The following is a 20,445-nucleotide window of genomic DNA, read 5'->3' as shown; positions in this document are numbered from 1 at the left end:
GTTTGCAGAGCACTGTATGAAGCACTGGGGAAAGCCCCCCGGGGTAAATTGGGGGCTCCTTCTTAGCAGGTTCTCCCCTCTGTCTCCTCGCCAGCTCATCTCCTCCAAAGTCCCCAAAGCGGAGTACATCCCGACCATCATCCGCCAGGATGACTCGTCCATCATTCCCATCCTCTACGTGAGTGTCCCGCAGAGAGCGTTTGTCGGGGGGACCAGGGAAGGATTCATCCGGGAAAAAGGGGCTCGGCCCAGCTCGAGGGGCAGGGGGACAGGGGTCCTAGGGGAGGTGTGGCCCAGGGGGAGAATTGCCGCCCTGTGCCCCTTTCCCGTGGGCACCACTGACACCTGTCCATTCATTCATTCAGTTGTATTTATTGTGTGCAGAGCACTGTACTAAGCGCTTGGGAAGTACAAGTTGGCAACATAAAGAGACAGTCCCTACCCAACAGTGGGCTCACAGTCTAGAAGGGGGAAAAGCACTGTTCCAAGCGCAGGGGGGATACAAGGTGATCAGGTTGCCCCACATGGGGCTCACAGTCTTAATCCCCATTTTACAGATGAGGGAACTAAGGCCCAGAGAATCAATCAATCAATCGTATTTATTGAGTGCTTACTGTGTGCACAGCACTGTACTAAGCGCTTGGGAAGTACAAGTTGGCAACATATAGAGACAGTCCCTACCCAACAGTGGGCTCACAGTCTAAAAGAGAAGTTAAGTGACTTGCCCAAAGTCACACAGCTGACAATTGGTGGAGCCGGGATTTGAACCCATGACCTCTGACTCCAAAGCCCGGGCTCTTTCCACTGAGCCACGCTGCCCCCGGCCGGATTGACCAAAAGTTCGGCACCCACTGGGACGTCACCTAGCCCCTTCAGGTGGCTTTCCTACCTTTTTTTTTTTTAATGGTACTTGTTAAGCGCTTACTATATGCCAGGCACTGTACTGAGCGCTGGGGTAGATACAAGCTAACCAGGTTGAATGCAGTCCGTGCCCCGCGTGGGGCTCACGGTACGTCAAAGACCGTGTCCCACCTTATTAAGGTACCCACCCCAGCGCTTAGAACAGCGCTGCAGAGTAAACGCTTAACAAATACCGTAAATATAGAGTTTGATTCTATTGTCCTCTTCCAAAAGCTTAATACAGTGCTCTGCGCCGAATAAGCAGCTTGGCCTAGTGGAAAGAGCACAGGCCTGGAATCCAGATGACCCGAGTTCGAATCCTGACTCGGGGTTCTAATCCCTTGTCTGCTGGATGATCTTGGGCAAGCTATTTAACTTCTCTGTGCCTCACTTTCCTCCTCTATAAAATGAGGATTAAACCCTACTCCCTCCTAGTTGGACTGTGAGCCCCATGCGGGACATGGACTTTGTCCAACCTGATTAACTTGAATCGATCCCAGTGCTTAGCACATTATAAGCAAGCAAGTACCATAAAAATAATAATAAATGAATAATGAGAAAATGGGCTGGTGGCCGGTTGCGGGGATCTTGCGATCCGAGGCCTCCCCCCTCTGTTTTGCTCCAGGATCACGAACACGCCACCTTCGAAGACATCCTAGGTAAGGCCGCTGAGACCTCACTCCTGCAGCCTCAGTTTACCCAGAGAATAGGTCACCGGGCTAAACCCGCCTCACCCCCTCTGCTACAGCTCTGGGGAGCCGGAGGAGGGAAAACTTGGGCTCTGAATCTCAGACAGAGGATGATGAGGGTGTTGGAGGGGGGATTCTCCAGGATTGAACAGTCAGTCAATCGTATTTATTGCTACACTCAGCGACTGGGGGAAAACAGAGGCCGAAAATACAGTTCTTAATCAGAGAAATCATAATTGTGACCTTCGTTAAGCCTTCGTTGGTGCCAAGAGGCCTTCCGTGATTAAGGGCCTACTGGATAGAGTCCGGGGCCTTGTAGAGGAACTGGGTTCAAATCCCGGCTCCACCGCTTGCCTGCTGGGGAACTCTGCACTTAATTTCTCTGGGCCTCAGTTTCCTCATCTATACAACGACGATTCAGTACCCATTCTCCCTTCCCCTTAGACTGTGAGCCCCATGCGGAACAGGGACTGTGTCCGACCTGATGGTCACGTATCTTCCCCAGAGCTTACTACAGTGCTTGGCACGTGGTAAGCGCTCACCAAATTCCGCAACGACGATGCCAAGTACTCTGCTAAGAGCTGGGCTGGATCCCGGGGAATCAGATTAGATGCTGTCTCTTTCCCGTATGAGGTTTGCAGTCCTACGGGGAGGAAGAACAGGTATTGAACCTCCGATTTAACAGATAAGAAAATGGAGGTTCAGAGAAGTTAAGTGACTCACCCAAGGTCACAAGGCAGAAGAGTGGCTGAGACAGGATTAGAACCCAGCTCTCCCGACTCTCAATCCTGTGCTGTTGTCCCTGCCCTTAAGGAGCTTTCGATTTAATGAGATTGACTCTTGTCCTCTTTCCATCAGCGTTAGGGCGGCTTCCCGAGCCCTCTTTTGAGCCTCAGAGTCCTGAGGGTGGGTCAATAGTATGGGGGCCGATTCAGTCGTATTTATTGAGCACTTACTGTGTGCAGAGCACTGTAATAATAATAATAATAATAATAATAATAATAATAATAATAATGGCATTTATTAAGCGCTTACTATGTGCAAAGCACTGTTCTAAGCGCTGGGGAGGTTCCAAGGTGATCAGGTTGTCCCACGGGGGGCTCGCAGTTTTAATCTCCATTTTCCAGATGAGGGAACTGAGGCCCAGAGAAGTGAAGTGACTTGCCCAAAGTCACACAGCTGACAGTTGGCGGAGCCGGGATTTGAACCCCTGACCTCTGACTCCAAAGCCCGGGCTACTTCCACTGAGCCACGCTGCTTCTCTAAGCAGCGTACTGTACGAAGAGCTTGTGGAGGGGCAGTGAGGAGAGGAGGAGCCATCATCAGTTTATTAGTTGATTGGCGCCTACTGGGCGCTGGGCTCTGAACTGAGCACCCGGGGGTCCTGGGTTCCAGGAGTTCCCGCTCAAATGGAGTCAGAATGGGATGTTGGGGAGGAGGGGGCACGGGGGGACCCTAATGGACCTGGAGTCGGTCACGGGTGGCCGGGGTCGGGCCCCGGGGGGGAGAGGTTGAGGTGGGATGGGATCCAACTGGGAAAAGGCCTGTTTTCCCTCTCTTCCCGACCTCTAATGTCATCCCACTGCTTCAGAGGAGATTGAGAAGAAGCTGGCCATATATCACAAAGGCGCCAGGATCTGGAAGATGCTTATATTCTGTCAGGTAGCTACTCTCCACATCCCCGCTTCCTCCTCACCGATAAGTCACTCAGTCATCATCATCATCAATCGTATTTATTGAGCGCTTACTATGTGCAGAGCACTGTACTAAGCGCTTGGGAAGTACAAATTGGCAACAGTCAATCAATCAATCAGTAGTAATAATAATTATGGTAGTTAAGCGCTTAACTCCTGCCAGGTATTCATTCATTCAGCTACTCTCCACATCCCCGCTCCCTCCTCACCGATAAGTCACTCAGTCAATCGATCAATCAATCCATAGTAATAATAATTATGGTAGTTGTTAAGCGCTTAACTCGTGCTAGGTAATCATTCAGTCAGTCGTATTTATTGAGCGCTTACTGTGGGCAGAGCACTGTACTAACCGCTTGGGAAGGACAAGTTGGCAACATAGAGAGACGGTCCCTACCCAACAGCGGGCTCACGGTCTAGAAGGGGGAGACAGACCACAAAACAAATTAACAAAATCAAATAAATAGAATAGTAAATATGTACAAGTAAGAGTAATAAATCTGTAATAATAATAATAATGTTGGTATCTGTTAAGCGCTTACTATGTGCAAAGCACTGTTCTAAGCGCTGGGGAGGTTACAGGGTGATCAGGTCGTCCCACGAGGGGGACAATTTTAATCCCCATTTTACAGATGAGGTAACTGAGGCACAGAGAAGTGAAATGACTTGCCCCAAATCACACAGATGACAGTTGGTGGAGCTGGGATTTGAACCCATGACCTCTGACTCCAAAGCCCGGGCTCTTTCCACTGAGCCACGCTGCTTCTAGAAGTGGGAGGGAAGGGCTGTACAAACATATCTACAGGTGCTGTGGGGAGGGGAAGGATGTAGGGCGGGGGGGAGGGGGAGGGGGAGAGGAATGGGGGCGCTCAGTCCGGGTACTGTACTAAACGCTGGGATGGATCCAAGCAGATCGGGTTGGACACAGTCCCTGTCCCACGCGGGGCTCACGGTCTCAATCCCCATTTTACAGGTGAGGTAACTGAGGCCCAGAGAAGTGAAGTGACTTGCCCAAGGTCACACAGTAAAGTGGCGGAGTCGGGATTAGAACCCATGACCTTCCGACTCCCAGGCCCGGGTTATATTCACTACGACAGGCTGCTTCTCTATCATATTCAATCATGTTCATAATCCGATAGGTGATCATTCTCCCCAGCGCTGTCTCTTCCCCACCAATTAATCAATCCATCAGAGTAAGTGCTCTGTGATGACGATGGATTGATTGAGTCCATTGATCGTATTTATTGAACATCTCTCATATGAAGGGCACTGTTCTTGGGAGAGTACAGTGGACTCAGCGCACACAGTAAGCACTCAATAAATACGATTGAATGATTGATTGAATGAATGAATGACTTAGAAGAAGTCATCCCTGCCCTCAAGGAGATTACAGATTACTGTGTGCAAAGCACTGGACTAAATGCTTCGGAGAGTCCAATAGAGCTATTAGGCATGATCTCTGCCCTCAAGAAGCTGTCAATCAATCAATCAATCAATTGTATTTATTGAGCGCTTACTGTTTGCAGAGGACTGTGCTAAGCGCTTGGGAGAAGACGATGTGACAATAAACAGCATGGCGTAGTGGCTATTTTAAGGTCCTGGGAAGCTGAAGGTCGTGGGGTCTAATCCCGGCTCTGCCACTTGTCTGCAGTGTGACCTTGGGCAAGTCACTTGGCTTCTCTGTGCCTCAGTTACCTCATCCGTAAAATGGGGATTAAGACTGAGCCCCACATGGGACAGGGACTGGGTCCAACCCAATTTACTTGTCTCCACCCCAGCACTTAGTACGGAACCTGGCACAGAGTAAGTGCTTAACAAACACCATAATTATTATTATTATTATTATTAATAATAAACAGACACCTTTCCTGCCCACAAGGAGCTCGTATGTCCTGGCAGCCGACAGCTTCCTCCGAAGATGGGGACCCTCACCCTCCCTCCCTACCCCGCTGCTCCAGAGACCCCAATTCGGTGGGCTGGTGGGGCAAACCTTCACCCCAGGGATGGAGAAGGGAGCCAGGGATCTCCCACTGGAAATTCAAAACTGGCTTGCCCCCAAGAGCATCTGAGCTGGGACCTCCTCATTCATTCCCTCAATAGTATTTATTGAGCACTAACTGTGTGCAGTGCACTGTACTGACCACCCATCCTGGTGGCCAACTTGGGTCCCGCTGGGCGGGGTGGGGGGGGTCCCCCTCGCTTCCCGCTCCAGCATCTTTCTCTCTCAGGGGGGCCCCGGCCACTTATATCTGCTGAAGAACAAGGTGGCCACTTTTGCCAAAGTGGAGAAGGAGGAGGACATGATCCAGTGAGTGGGGATTGGGTCCCAACCTCATCCACGCTGCGGGCATCACCTCCCCCCGGCCCGGGCCCACCACCCCTCGCCCTTCCTGGGATCCCCCAGCCCAAGCCCTGCCCCCCGGTGCTCCCTGAGCAATTTTTCTAGGGGAGGAACTCTAAGGGTCCTGTCCTTCACTCGGACACTGGTTTGGCTGCAGACCCCAGACCTGGGCCTCCCTGGGCCTCGTTCCCTCTGCTGAAACTTTGCCGGGGGAAGATGGAGGAGGGGGAGGATATGCGGGAGGATGAAGACGAGGTAGGGGAGGAGACCAGATTGGGCGTGGGCATGGAGGTCTGAAAGCCGACCTCCTTTCCCCTTTTCCTTGCAGCTTTTGGAAGCGGCTGAGTCGCCTAATGAGCAAAATCAACCCTGAACCAAACGTCATTCACATCATGGGCTGCTACATCCTGGGGAACCCCAATGGAGAAAAGGCAAGACTCCCCCCCCAACGAAGAGCACCCCCTCTTCCCTCTCCCCGGCCCTGGCGGGACTGAACCTGGGCCTCCGAGCACAGGGCCACTCTCCCTCCCACCCCCCACGGATTTCGGGGGACCCCAGTCTGCTCCCCCCGACGAGGGAGCGGACGATGGGGGGACAGTCTGGGGTCCAAACCACCTTTTCCCTTTCAGCTATTTGAGAACCTGAAGACCCTCATGAACCCTAACAAGGTGGCCTTTGAGTCTCCTCTGGAGCTGTCAGCTCAAGGTGAGGTCGACGGGGTGCCATCGATTAGCCCAACAATCAATCAATCAATAGATCAATAGTTTTACTGAGCGCTTACTGACAAAGAAGGGCCTGGGAGATTACGTGACAGCAGAGTGGGTAGACATGATGCCTACCCCCAGGAGTTTACAGTCCTCATAGGTTTAAAATCTAGTAGTCCAAATCCACCCCCCTTTATAGATAACACGCTGGCTTTGTGGCTTAGTGTGACTCCCCGGGCCTGGGATTCAGAAGGACCCGGGTTCTAATCCCAGCTCAGCCACTTGTCTGCTGTGTGACCTTGGGCAAGTCACTTGGCTTCTCTCTGCCTCAGTTCCCTTACCTAGAAAATGGGGGTTAAGATTATGAACCCGTTGTGGAACTGGGACAAGTAATTACCTTCCATCTACTCCAGCGCTTAGTACAGTGCCTGGCACATAGTAAGCGCTTAACGTGCCACAGTTATTGTCATTACAACCCCTTAGGCTTCTGGGTGCTGCACAGAAAGGGATCCTTGAGGTGCCCTCAGGACAGACCACCCTGTCCCCTCTCCCGCTTCACTCCTCCAACGCTCCTGGGGGGCCGGGCCAGGGGGGAGTCCCACCCTCTCTTTGGGCGAGGGAGACTCTCCCAGACAGATCTCCCTCAGAGCTGCCGGGCCCCAGGTGGTGTCCAGTTGAAGGTCAGAGTCGGGGTCTCCTCCCCTGCACCCAGCACGCCCCCTCCTCTGGCTCCCTACAAGCCCCAGGCCTCCCGAGAATGGCAGTGCCAGCCAGAGACAGCCCAAGGCCAAAGTGGCAGTAGAATGCCAGGCCTTCGGTGGCAGGCTGGGAAGTTTGGGAGCGGTACCCAGTGCGGTCCCTCTTAGGCCCCTTCAACGCCCTTCTACGCCTGACTCCCCCCCATAGTGAACTTCAGGCAGGGCTGAGGCCTACACACTCAGGCCCTCTTATCATCATCATCAATCGTATTTATTGAGCACTTACTGTGTGCAGAGCACTGTACTAAGCGCTTGGGAAGTACAAATTGGCAACATATAGAGACAGTCCCTACCCAACAGTGGGCTCACAGTCTAAAAGGGGGAGACAAAACCAAACATACTAACAAAATAAAATAAATAGCATAGATATGTACAAGTAAAATAAATAGAGTAATAAATATGTACAAACATATATACAGGTGCTGTGGGGAAGGGAAGGGGATAGGATGGGGGGATGGAGAGGGGGGCGAGGGGGAGAGGAAGGAAGGGGCTCAGTCTGGGAAGGCCTCCTGGAGGAGGTGAGCTCTCAGTAGGGCCTTGAAGGGAGGAAGAGAGCTAGCTTGGCGGATGGGCAGAGTGAGGGAGGGACTCCGGCCAGTGACCACCACTTGGGTTGCCAGGGAGGGGGGATAATTGGTGGATGGCAACGGGAACAGGGAAAGGCGACCCCTCCGCCCACAGGGGTGGTAGCTTGGCACGTCCCCCCCAGGGCCCGCCTGGGCCTCAGGGCAGCAAAAACGCCTCCGTCCCCTAATCTTAGGCCCGGCCGGTGACTGCCCCATCTTTCTGTCTCCGCCCCAGGGAAGCAAATGATTGAGACTTACTTCGACTTCCGCCTCTACCGCCTCTGGAAGACCCGCCAACACTCAAAGCTCCTGGACTACGATGACATCTTATGAGCCCGGGAGCGCAGGTGGAAGGGAGGAGATGATCGCTAACCAAGCCCACGTGGGCTTGTCACCACAAGACTTTATTTTCCCCGGTGGGGCAGGGGGGAGCGGGCCAAGGCCCGCCTTTCGCCCCCCCACACCGGCCCGGGGCCGGGAAGGGGCAGAGGAACGACTCCCCGCGTTTGGGGAGAAAGCCGGACAGAGCGACGGGGCCCAAGACGTGGACTCTGTCAACCCCAGCCGGCCCGGAGTCCCCGCCGAGGGGCCGGTGGTGACGGCTGGAGGGTGGAGTTTCCTCACAGGACTGAGCTGCTTCAGGGCTGGCTGGATCCGAATTCACTTCCGGTCCTTTTAAGACATTTTCGAGCTCAGGTTTTCTTACAGAACAAATACGGGACCGTCCTCCCACTAAGGCCCGGAAGAGAGGCAGGGCCTGAGCGGGGACAATTATCCCCTCCACCTGATTGGGTGCCCAGGAGATCGAAGAGGGCTCGGGCCTTGCCAGCCTCTTCGACCCACGAGAGCCTCGGGCTGGCGGGCACCGGTGACTGAAGAGCGTCGCCTGCCAGGGGCCTCAGAGAGAACAAGTGCAATTTCTACTCACTTAGAGGAATCAAGTGAGGACGGAGGCGATTTAATTAGTTAGCATAACACACCAGTAACCAATAGACAAAGTGTTTCAGTCTGCCTGAAAATATATTCAGAAAGGAAATATATCTTCCGTGGACATATTTAATCACCAGCAACGTGGTCGGACGTCGCCAGCAGGCCAGGGTGCCCCTGGATTGTACCGCAGAATAGCTCCGTCGAACTAACGGTGGGGGCTTTTTCGAAGGGGGGTTTCCGTCCCTTTTAGAATTGGCTCGGCCGTTTCCGCCGCTGGCCGAACTCCCCCTTCCTCCTCGGGCGGCCAGAGAGGTCCGTCCGAGCGGGGCCTCGGGGGCCTCTGTCGGAGGCGGGCGGCGGGGAAGTTTTTGTCATTTGCCGCTCCGGAGACGCCTTTCGGCGTGGGGGCTTTCGCCCCCAAAGAAGGCCATTCGGGGACTCGGGGTATTGGAAGGACACCGGTGGGATGCTTCTGGAAGTACGTCGCACTGGTGACTTTCGATGCTGGGAGTTTCTCCCTCCGCCATAGTCCCCAGGAAGTCAGCTCGGGGAACACCATTTTCTACCGGATTCACCATCTCACCGATCTCAGCCGTTTCACCCCGGATGACTTCCCGGAGGCTTCTAGATGCCGGGGGCAGCCTCTCTTTTCCAAGGGACAGGACGCCCCGGGTTTTCCTCAGTTCCCGGGAGACGCTTTTCGATGTCGACTCTGCAGCGTGGCGGGCCGGGAGCTGGTGGCGGAAGGCGGAAGAGGCGGCTGTGGACTGTCCCGTTCGTTTTGTCGGGAGAGCACGAGAGCGGGGCAGAGGAAGCTGTTGCTTTGGTCGGTGGCCGTCCCCGGGTCCCCATAGGAGAAGATTCAGTGGAGACCCGAGGGAGGGGTCAGCTAGGTTTAGAGTTGGGGGGCCTCCTCCTCGCCCCTCCCCACTATGGGGGTTGGGGCGGGGATTCGGGCCCAAGCCGGGCCACCGACTGACTCATGATTTTTCTTGGCTCGGAAACAGCATCCCTTGTGAGCGCTCCGGATCCAGGATGACCTCTGACCTCCTGGATATGGCCTCCTGGAAACTCCGGCCCGGTGAGGCGATAGGGGAGGTGGGCTACCGGCACCGAGCTGGATGGCCGTTTCGGATGTGACCTCCGGGGGATGGCCCGGTCCGTTGCTATGGTTAGCGGGGTCCCAAGGGGCTGGGTGTCGGGGGGTTGTCTGTTTCCGGGAGCCCGGCCGCACGGTGTCAGGAAGGAAATCGCCAGAGGGACCTTGACCCCCAAGCTCTTTCAGCTGCCCTGAGGCACCGGGTGAGTTTCTGGGCACACCTAGTCCATGCCGTGATTCATATTATCTAGAGAGATTAAGCCAACACAATTAAATTGTGTCACAGTGACACTTCCCTGTCTAACCCCTCTCCTGCCCATCTTCAGAGGATAAGTTGCTTCGCTGGTCAGAGGGCGGGGAAGCCTGGACGGCCCTTTGGGGGAAAAGGAGGCACTCGGATGTAGCCGCCTGACCGTGGCCGTGGGAAGAGCTCCGGGCCTGGGGAGGTCTGGGCGGGAGAGGGGGACCACTGCCCCTTAGGAGCTGGTGAGCCAGAAATTGGGGTAAGGGGAAAGATCCGCCTGCATCAGCTGCTGGCAGCTTTGGCGATTTGGGGGGCACAGAGATGGTTTTCCTGTGGCCTTGGACAGGAGTTTAAGCTCCAGTCGGGAGGCTGAGTTTCCAGAGGAGGTTGGCTCTCTGAAGGTCCCCTGAGGCGTCTGAGCCCTCTAGGGCGGGCAGACCCCCGTGGGTGGACCTCACAGAGTATCGGGAGTCCTTGGCACACCTCTTCTCCCTCCCCCCGGCAGAAGGGAAGTCAGGTTGGAGCCACCGGGTGGGTTTTCTGGGGTTGAAGTCGGCCAAGAATCAGGCTGGCCCCCGTGAGAGGACCCTTTAGATAGCCTGGAAGTCAGGAGCACTGGGACTGGAGGCCGTGGGAGCTGCCAGGGTGAAACACCCAAGCTCGCCAGGAAGACCCGGGACCTGCCGAGAGGGCGTGAGTTCGACTTGGGCTCCTGCTACTCAGTGTCTTTGCGGGGAGGCCCTCCTGGTCTTGGAGCGCTGGGGTGAGGTGGGCTGATTGGCCTCTCTCTCCAGCCACATTGGGAATCGCTCCCGGCTCCCACAGTGCCCATTGGCGGGGGTTGTGCTCTGCTCTGGAGGGTCCTTGAGGACCCCAGACCCGGGCAGCTTTCTGTCCAGCCCCCGCCGTCCTGCCTCCAGCCCTGTTTCCCGGGCAGGGTCCTCATCCCGACTCCCACCAAGCCCCATCTGCTCCTCCCTCTCCATCCCCAGAGCCAGCTAGATAGACATGCCCCTGTCCCCTCCCTCCCACCTTGGGGAGGGGCTCAGACCCTCCCCCTTTTGCCGCTTGCCCCGCCAGAATCCTCCCTCACCCTCCGAGGGACGTTCAGCTAGTCTCTCCCGGTTGACCCGGCCTTGAGCGCCCACCTGATCTCAGGCCTCAGTTTCCTCATCTGTGAAGTGGGGAGGCAGTGGCAGATCCGTGACAAGGGCCTCCCCTCTCCTCCATTGCTGCCCCTTGATCCCCCCCACCCCGGGGCCCCCCAAATCGTGGTCAGGTTGGCGGGAGAGGAGGGATGCTGAAGCCCCCTCAGTCCTGGCCTCCCACCTCATCCACCACATGGTTCAGGGGCCACCGTTCCGAGGGGGTTGCGCTTGCCCCGGTGGCAACCAGGTGCCCAATAAGCCCGAGGAGGGGATGGGGTTGCTGTCAGACCCCTGTTCTGGGGGGTGTTGCCCAGTGCACTGTGGGAACCGGAGGCCACCCTCCCTCCAGCATTACTGCCCCTGCACCTTGACCCTCTGGGCTGACCACCATGGGCCAGCTTGAGGTTGGCAGGGCAAGGGGGTCAGGTGATCCCTGTTCGCCCCAGAATACCCTAGTATCCGCCCAGCCTTGCCCTCCCTTGGCACCGCCAGGGTCAGGATGGGAGCCAAGGTTCAAGCGGGATGCCGGCTGTGGGGCGGGCACAGGCCCCGGGGAAAACGGGAAGCGGCCCTGACCGGGCCCTCGGGATTCCGGGTTCCGAGGGCGGGCGCACTGGTTCACGCCCACCGCAAGTGTGCCTCAGGGACCAGGTGCCCTTTGACCCCTCAGGGATAGGCCCTTCCTCAGGCGATCAGGGGCCTCCAGAGGGCATTAAATCCATCCCCCTGCCTCCAGGCAGGACTGTGCCTAGCCCAACCAGGTGGAGGAGTGAAGAAGTTGCTCCCTCAGCCTCCCGGTCCAGTGCTCCCACCGTGGAGGCGTAAATTCCGTCCCGCCCTGTGCTCGACTATCTTTTTTTCCCTGTGCTATTTGTTAAGCTCTTGCTCCGTGTCAAGCACAGGGATGGGAGGGACGCCCCACGGCCAGGAGAGCCCCAGGTAGCCAAAGCCCCGGCATTCAGTCTCTTTGGGGTCGGCTCTAGGGGTCCAAACAGTCACCTCAGGGGGACCCCGCTTTGACCAATGGCTGCCTTGGGTTTCCATTTTAGGGAGCAAGGCGATTCCCAGGGGCGAGACTCTTGGGAAGGGGTGAGCCTGGTAGGGAAGGGGGGAAAGAAGGAGGTGAGAGTGACTGTCCTTTCGCCCTTTGCGATCAGTCTATCGGCACCCCAAACCTCTTGTCAAGGGAGACCAGCCCCCTGCTTCCCCGATTCCCAGAACCCCGTTCTCCAGCTTCTTTATCCCCCTCATATATCCGGGCTTGCCCCGCTCCCCTCTCCTGCCTCTCCTTCCTCCCCATTCCTCTCACCCTGGTCTGTACTAGAAGGGAGGGTACAAAATCCATTGTTCTTTATAACCATCCCTCACCTGACCTTCAGGCTCACAGATGACACCGGACCGAGATGCGACCGATGCTCTCTCATAGCGCATTACTGCATTGGCGCATCCGCTACCCACAGCCCTCGGGGGCCCCTTTTGATTTCCCCCTCGGCTGGTGCGGTGATTTTTCTGGGAGCCTCCGCCCAGTTCTGACAGCCAGGCTGGTCTATCTTCTGCTGCTTCCCAGCCGCCCACCGGGATAGCTCGTCCTCTGAGGTTTGAATTCCCTAGGTGTCTAAAACATTTCTTCCGCCCACTCTGTTCAGTTTACCCCATTTTAGCTCAACAGAGAGCAGCTGTTTGGGTATCCTGCTGTCATCCTTTCTCCTCTCACGTCCCGTGTGGTGGGAGAGAATCGGTTCAGCGCCGCGTGGGATGAGAGTATTGTATAGTACTGTATTGCATCTGTTTGGACTCCAGAATTGCCGTTGGATGTACGTGGCGTTGGGGAGGCCGCTCTTGGTCAGGGTTGACGTCTGCGATCTGTCTGGGTCTCTCTGGTTGTCGGCCTTCGGCCAGTCAATCGATCGAAGGTATCTATGGAGCGCTTACTGTGTGCAGAGCACTGTACTAAGCCCTTGGGAGAGGACGATCCGATGGGGTTTCCCTTTGCCGATTCCGAGAACGGGTTCCAGGTCACCTTCCCGTCTTGTGGGCGGGCTTGCAGAGCACAGTAGGAGGGATGTGAGAATTTAAGATGAAGCTCTCAGCCTGTTGAGCGGAAATTGCTTCCCAGAGGCCTAGAATTAATCTGGGGGCCTCACAGAGGATCTCCCCATTGAGCCAGTAGCCCTAGGCCGCTCACTCTTCTGGCAGGAGGGAACTAGAGAGCCCGCCTCACCTGCCTGTCCAACCAAGCCCCAGCTTGGGTCCTGGAGCCCAATTTCTCCCCTCTGGAGTTCCCCTAGAGCATGGTTGGCCGGGGGGGGTGGTCCTCCCATCTTGCTCAAAGACCGTGGGAAGTGGAGGGAAAGGAGGGGAAAGGGAAGGAGGTTAGAAGGGATGGAGGGAAACAGGGAGCTGGCTCTGGTCTGTGTCCCCAGATCCCTAGCACTCCCCCCACCCCAGCCTTGGGGGGAGAATTGTACCCCTGCTTCTCCTTTCTCTCATTCTGGTCTCTACCAGATCCCCTGGCTGGTCCCTCCCCACAGTTGTCCCACCACCCCCGGCTGGTCCTACTTAGCCAGCTGGCACTCTCCCTTAGCTGTGCCCTCCCCCCGGGCTGGTCCCTTTCCCTTTCCCAAATGTCTGGCCAGCCTGAGGGCTGGCTCCCTGCCGGGCAGCAGGCCAAGGTTTAGCCGGACAAGTTCCCCCGCACCCGCCCCTCATTTTTGCTCCCCCTTCGAGCCCCTACCTTTCAACCAACTGCAGGTCCGGACCCGTGGGACCTCCAGGAGGTTGCCCGCCCCGGAGGGCTCTTCTGGGCTGGACCTCGAAGTCCTGAGCTCCCAGGATACCCGGACTACCCCCCGCCCGCTCTAGGCGGGGGCACTAGAATGCAAATCAAAATTGGGCAGCCGAAGCGAAAAGGCCTAGAGATACCCCCCGCTATGACCCCATCATCCATTCCAACACACAGCCTGTTCTTCCTGTTGTCTAACTTCTGTGTCTCCTGCTGCAGTTGAATCCTTTCCTTTGGTTCGATCCTAGCTTAAGGTTCTGCCTCAGTCAGGGGCCGTGAGATGTTTGGAGTAACCCGTAGACGGTTGTCTTAGGGCACGCATCCGTGCTTCCGTCCCTGTATCCATCCATCATTTATCCATCATCCAGCCATCCTCAGCCATTCCTAAATTTCTCCAGGTGGCTCAGCCCGGACACAGCGTGGGCTGGGGAATCCGGGGGTCGGCGGGCCAGAGGGGCAGGGATCGGACTGCAGTCCGGACAGCCAGAGGAGGCTGTTCTCCCACGCGCTAGCAGGGACGCTAGTTCCCTGAGCTCCCGCTCTAGGCGCTCAGCACAGTTTCATAACGGGGCCCTCCCCGAACTCACGATTCGAAAGAGAAAGATCTCCATGGGCGGGCGGGCACACAGGCAGGCAGGCAGGCAGAGAGAGTGCTGCCGAAAAGAGCACGAAGAGTCAAGCAAGGAGCCCTCAACACACACACACGCACATGTATTCTTATTTCCAGACCCACTCACAGATACGCACATCCTCAGGTGCACGCACAGAGGTACACGGGTCCCCAGGCACACATGCAAGTATGCAGCTCTCCCAGCGCACATCCAGGTACCCAGATCCCCACAAGCAGATATACAGCTCCCCAGATGCACACAGGGAGCACACTACACAGCTCTCCAGGGACCCTCATGGGGATGCAGATCCTAAGCCCCCAGGTCGTGGGGTGGGGGGAGCCACATGGGGGAGGGCAGGAAAGAGAGAGGTGGGGCAGTGATCCCAGGCCAGGCTGGCCTGCTGCAGTGTCACGGTCCATTCAGGAGGCCGGAAGCCGACTTGGCTCCCAGCTGATCCAGTTTCCCCCTCTCCCTGGGCTGCTTCAAAGAGGCTGAGTCCAGGGTTTTCCTTCCGGAACCTCGCTCTGGCCCCGGGAGAGCCACAGGGGCATTGCTGTGATGGGGCAGGGGCTGGATCCCGTCCCCACCTTCGCTCCCTCCCCCAGTCCTCCCAGTTCCCAGATGTGAGCCCCCAAATGGGGAAGATGCCGGGACAGAGCTGGGAGGGGGGCAGGGGACCCATTTCCTGGAGTCTCTTGGGGGCGAAGGGGGCTGGCTGGGGGTGGGGGGTGGCAGGAAGGGGGAGAGGGAGGAAGGGTGACTGGTCCCGTAGGACAAAAAGGGGGAGGAGGTGGGTCAGGCTGAGGCCAGAGAGCTAGGCCTTCTACCCTCCCCTAACCTTGGCCTTCCAGTCCATCTAGCTGGAACTCCTCCAGGGAGTCACCCAACATGAAACCGGAGATGCCTGGTGCGGAGACAGGAGTCTGGGTGGGCTCCGGGACCTCCAATCCCATCTGTGCCCCCCTCCCCCTGCCCTACTGCCCTCCCTCCCCCCCAACGACGCATCCCCTATTGCCCTGGAAGTCAGGTTGGGTCTGGCCCAGCTCACTTCCCCTCCCTGAGCTTTATTCTGGAATCTCCCCCATGCTCGACCGTAAGCCCCCCAAAGGGTTACGTCTACTAAGTGTTGGACTCTCCCAAGAGCTGAGCAGAGTGCCCTGCACACGGTCGTCTGTAAGCCCCCTGAGGGCAAGAATCGCATCTACTCACTTTATTGTACCCTCCCAAGCACTTAGTACAGTGCTCAGCATAGAGTAAGTGCTCATTAAATATGCTAGATTGATGGACTGATTGATCGGTGGATTAATTGGATGAGGTTGGCTGGAGCTTTGTCTGGCTCCGGAGCGCTCAATAAATGCCATTGATTGATTGACTGATTTTTTCCCGAGTAGAGTCCCTAGCCTGCTGGTCAGCGGGTAGTCCAGCCAGCCTGACAGGGACCGTGTCCACCAACTCAATTGTACTGGACTCTCCCAATCGCTCAGTACAGTGCTCGGCACGCGGTAAATGTTCATTGGCTGAAGCGCGGCCCATATTAAAGGCTTGACGGAGATTCTCCCATGTGGCTCTGGGGCAGACCCCATCCATGCGGTCGAGGAGATGCCAGGGACTGGACTTGTTTCTCCTCGCCCCCCGGGGCTACACTACACCCACCCTGGAATCCTTCAGGCCTGGACTCCACCCTCCTGCCCCCACTCTCCCTCCCCAGGGAAGATGGTCTGCCCACCCACTATGCCGCTGAACCCCCAAATCTCACCTCCAGCAAGGGGGCTCCTCTCGCCATCCCCTCCTCTGCCCTAAAATGAACAGAATCTCCAAAGTCCCCTCACGCCCCCAGCCTCACTGCTTCTCTCTTCCCAAACAAGACTTCCAACAGCCCACACCCTCGACACTCCTGGCCCCACCCAATGCTTACAGCTTATATGTTTGTACATATTTATTACTCTATTTATTTTTACTTGTACATATCTATTCTATTTATTTTATTTTGTTAGTATGTTTGGTTTCGTTCTCCGTCTCCCCGTTTTAGACTGTGAGCCCACTGTTGGGTAGGGACTGTCTCTATATGCTGCCAACTTGTACTTCCCAAGCGCTTAGTACGGTGCTCTGCACACAGTAAGCGCTCAATAAATACGATTGATTGATTGATTGATTCTCCCTCACCTCTTCCTCCCGGCTGGACCACGCCAACTCCCGTCCCTCCTCCAAAGCCCTCCCAAACCGCCACCTCCCCTTGGAGGCCCTCCATGATTAATCTCTCCACACATTTTCCCATCCAGGCCGAGCCCACGGCCAGCCCGACACTCCCGGATCCTCGAGGCTTCTGATCCGTTCGTCTCTCTTGTATCCACTTGGGCCTTGATTTATTTTAATCTACGCTCACGTTCTCTTAACCGTCGAATAGTCACCGAGTTTCGCGCGCTGGATCTCCCGTTAGACTGTAAGCTCTTCAGAGCGGGGTCCGTGTCTTATATTTCCTCGGTAGGTTCCCCCAGTGCTGAGTACCAGTGCTTTAGACACAGCCGGTCCTCAATAAATACCGTTGGTGATGACGACTTCGAGAAACGAGTCCTTCTGAACAGTCTGCGAGACGGGGGCTCCGCAACCACCCGAAGACTGGAAATTCCTCCTTTGCGGGGATCACGGGTATCAACTTGATTGAACCCTCTTCTCCCAAGCGCTTAGTACAGTGCTCTGCCCCCAGTTAGCTCTCTATTAAATACCACTGATGGATTGAGGGGAGGGAGGAGAGGGCGGTTGGATTAGATGACCTTCCTGGGTCTTGGAGCCCCTTATCGTTTCGGGTCTTTATTGACAGCCCAGAGGAAGGTATTGAGAAGTGACCCAACGGGTCGTGTGAGGTCACTGAATGAGGAGTAGGGTTGGTGTGAGGTCCGGGGTTGGAGCTAGGTTCAGTGACCTCCTGGACTGTCCTCGGGGTCACCAATTTAAATGGCTGATGTGTCGTTGCTTAGACGGGCCCCCTTTGGGTCAACCTATTCGATTGTATTGTCCTCTCCCAAGCGCTTAGTCCAGTGCTCCGCACACAGTAAGCCCTCAATAAATGCGGCTGATTGATTGATTGACTTGCGGAGATCAGCCTTGAAATTGAGGGAACTGAGCCCACTCACTTTCTCATCGCACTTCCAAGAAGGAGCACTCTCTCCCTGTTCAGACCCCATGGATCGACGCTGCAGAGACCTGCTGTAGACTCCTGACGGGAGGCAGGGGGATGGACCAGATTACCTGGGGAGGGATGGACCAGACGACCTGAGCAGGTACCTTCGCCCTACTTTTTTTTATGATATTTGTAAAGCCCTTACTATGTGCTAGGCCCTCTTTGATACAAGCTACTGGGATTGGACACAGCCTCTGCCCCACATACGGCTCACGGTTTCAATCCCCATTTTACAGATGAGGTCACCGAGGTGCAGCAAAGCGATTTGCCCAGGGTCAGCCAGCAGGCAAGTGGCGGAGCCAGGATTAGAACCCAGGCCCTCTGACTTCTAGTCTTGTGCTCTTTTCTCTAGACATTGCTGCTTCCCTTGTCCCCCGCTTTTTCTCTGGCTCTGCGACTGAGTGTGGGAGGTGGCGAAGCTACGGGAACAAGGGAGCAGGGCTGTCTGCCCCGATTCCCAGAAACCCCTGGCCACCTTTCCCAGGAATCTCGGGGGGTAGAAAGTGGATGGTTTTGACCCAGCACGAAGCCCCCTGACACAGGGGCGGAGAACTTCCCCAGGAATCCTTTCAGGGTTTGGCAGCCCTCGCCATTGAGGAGTTCTTCTTTCAGTACACTGAGGCTCTCCCGGCAGAGAAGCGGCGTGGCTCAATGGAAAGAGCCCGGGCTTTGGAGTCAGAGGTCACGGGTTCAAATCCCAGCTCCGCCAATTGTCAGCTGTGTGACTTTGGGCAAGTCACTTCACTTCTCTGGACCTCACCTGGAAAATGGGGATGAAGACCGTGAGCCCCCCGTGGGACAACCTGATCACCTTGTAACCTCCCCAGCGCTAAGAACAGTGCTTTGCACATAGTAAGCACATAATAAATGCCATTATTATTATTATTATTATTAATAATAATTGGTCCGGCCAGAAGTCACCGGAGTCATTAGGCCGGGAAAATTCCTGAGGGCCCAGGCTGGCAGGCTCTTGGAGGGGTAAGCCAGGACGCCAACTCCGATATGCTCTAGTTAGGGCCCGGCCTCTCCATCAATGCCTCAGTAATCACAAAAAGGCCCCAAACCTTAGCCAGTTGACACGCTGGAGACGGCTGGCATGGCCTCCCTCACGTCTCCAGCTGTATTGTAGCAGGATTAAATGCGTAGAACCCCAGGCGGCATCTCTGGGGTCTGAACCCGAGAACCAGAAGCCACCCCCACCCCCATGTCAGGGCAAGGAGGAAGCAGCAAGATAGTAGAAAAGTCACAGGGGTTAAGGTGTTCCCTCTGGCTTCTCTCACTGGGTACCAAGGAGGATTGTCCAGTAAAAATAATAAAAATAATTGTGATAGTTGTTAAGCACTAGCTCTATGCCAAGCACTGTACTAAGTGCTGGGGTAGAGACAGGATAATCAGGTCCCACGTGGGATTCACAGTCTAAGTAGGAGGGAGAACGGGGGTGGAATCCTCATCTTGCAGATGAAGGAACAGTGGCCAGAGAAGTGAAGCGACTTGCCCAGGGTCCCACAGCAGGCAAGTGGCAGAGGGGGGATTAGAACCCAGGTCCCCTGAGTATATATGCTTGTACATATTTATTACTCTATTTATTTATTTATTTATTTATTTTACTTGTACCTATCTATTCTATTTATTTTATTTTGTTAGTATGTTTGGTTTTGTTCTCTGCCTCCCCCTTTTAGACTGTGAGCCCACTGTTGGGTAGGGACTGTATATGTTGCCAACTTGGATTTCCCAAGCGCTTAGTCCAGTGCTCTGCACACAGTAAGCGCTCAATAAATACGACTGATGATGATGATGATGATGACAAGGCAGGACGCCAACCCCGATACGCTCTAGTTAGGGCCCGGCCTCTCTCACGATGCCTCAGTAATCCCAGCAAGGCCCCAAACCTTAGCCACTTGACACGCTGGGCCCTGCTGCTGATTATAGCCCCCGGACACTCGACCTTCCTTCTGAGTGCCACAGTTCATCCATTCATTCAATCGTATTTATTGAACGCTTACCGTGCGCAGAGCACTGGACTAAGCGCTTGGGAAGTCCAAGTTGGCAACATCTAGAGACGGTCCCTACCCAACAGCGGGTTCACGGTCTAGAAGGGACAGTCGCCATCTCACCAGTCTTACGGTCTTATCGGAGGCAGCGGGAGGGAGCAAATGAGCTCTTCGGAGAGTGGTCGGGGGCCCATTTCCTCTCTGGGCGCTGAAGATGAGTTCAGTGAAGATGGAAAGCAGCGTGGCTCAGTGGAAAGAGCCCGGGCTTTGGAGTCAGAGGCCATGGGTTCAAATCATCATCATCATCATCATCATCAATCGTATTTATTGAGCGCTTACTGTGCGCAGAGCACTTGGGAAGTCCAAGTTGGCAACATGTAGAGACAGTCCCTACCCAACAGTGGGCTCACGGTCTAAAAGGGGGAGACAGAGAACAAAACCAGACATACTAACAAAATAAAATAAATAGAATAGATATGTACAAGTAACATAAATAAATAAATAGAGTAATAAATATGTACAAACATATATACATATATACAGGTGCTGTGGGGAAGGGAAGGAGGTAAGATGGTGGGGGATGGAGAGGGGGAATCCCGGCTCTGCCACTTGTCAGCTGGGTGACTTTGGGCAAGTCACTTCTCTGGGCCTCAGTTCCCTCATCTGTAAAATGGGGATGAAGACTGTGAGCCCCTAGTGGGACAACCGGATTACCTTGTATCTACCCCAGCGCTTAGAACAGTGCTTTGCACATAGTAAGTGCTTAACAAATGCCAACATTATTTTGATTATGAGTTAGCCGCTGTAGGGCTC

General features: G+C 55.5%; 1 protein-coding gene across 2 annotated transcripts in view; it reads left to right on the top strand.

Moving 5' to 3' along the window:
* NSMF (NMDA receptor synaptonuclear signaling and neuronal migration factor) overlaps positions 1-12,092 on the top strand; it is a 35,363-nt gene extending 23,271 nt beyond the window's left edge. For both annotated transcript variants that reach the window (XM_038767909.1, XM_038767907.1), the window contains 7 exons: positions 95-178; positions 1,526-1,559; positions 3,181-3,251; positions 5,509-5,588; positions 5,950-6,052; positions 6,251-6,326; positions 7,885-12,092. In XM_038767909.1, coding sequence (XP_038623837.1) covers positions 95-178; positions 1,526-1,559; positions 3,181-3,251; positions 5,509-5,588; positions 5,950-6,052; positions 6,251-6,326; positions 7,885-7,982 — 546 coding nt within the window. In that variant the 3' untranslated portion in view covers positions 7,983-12,092. The remainder of the gene's footprint in view (positions 1-94; positions 179-1,525; positions 1,560-3,180; positions 3,252-5,508; positions 5,589-5,949; positions 6,053-6,250; positions 6,327-7,884) is intronic.
* Positions 12,093-20,445: the final 8,353 nt, after the last annotated feature.

Source organism: Tachyglossus aculeatus, chromosome 27, assembly GCF_015852505.1.
Source record: "Tachyglossus aculeatus isolate mTacAcu1 chromosome 27, mTacAcu1.pri, whole genome shotgun sequence".
Taxonomy (NCBI): Eukaryota; Metazoa; Chordata; class Mammalia; order Monotremata; family Tachyglossidae; genus Tachyglossus; species Tachyglossus aculeatus.
Note: the sequence above shows the minus strand (reverse complement) of the source record. Positions and strands in the feature narration are given on the sequence as shown.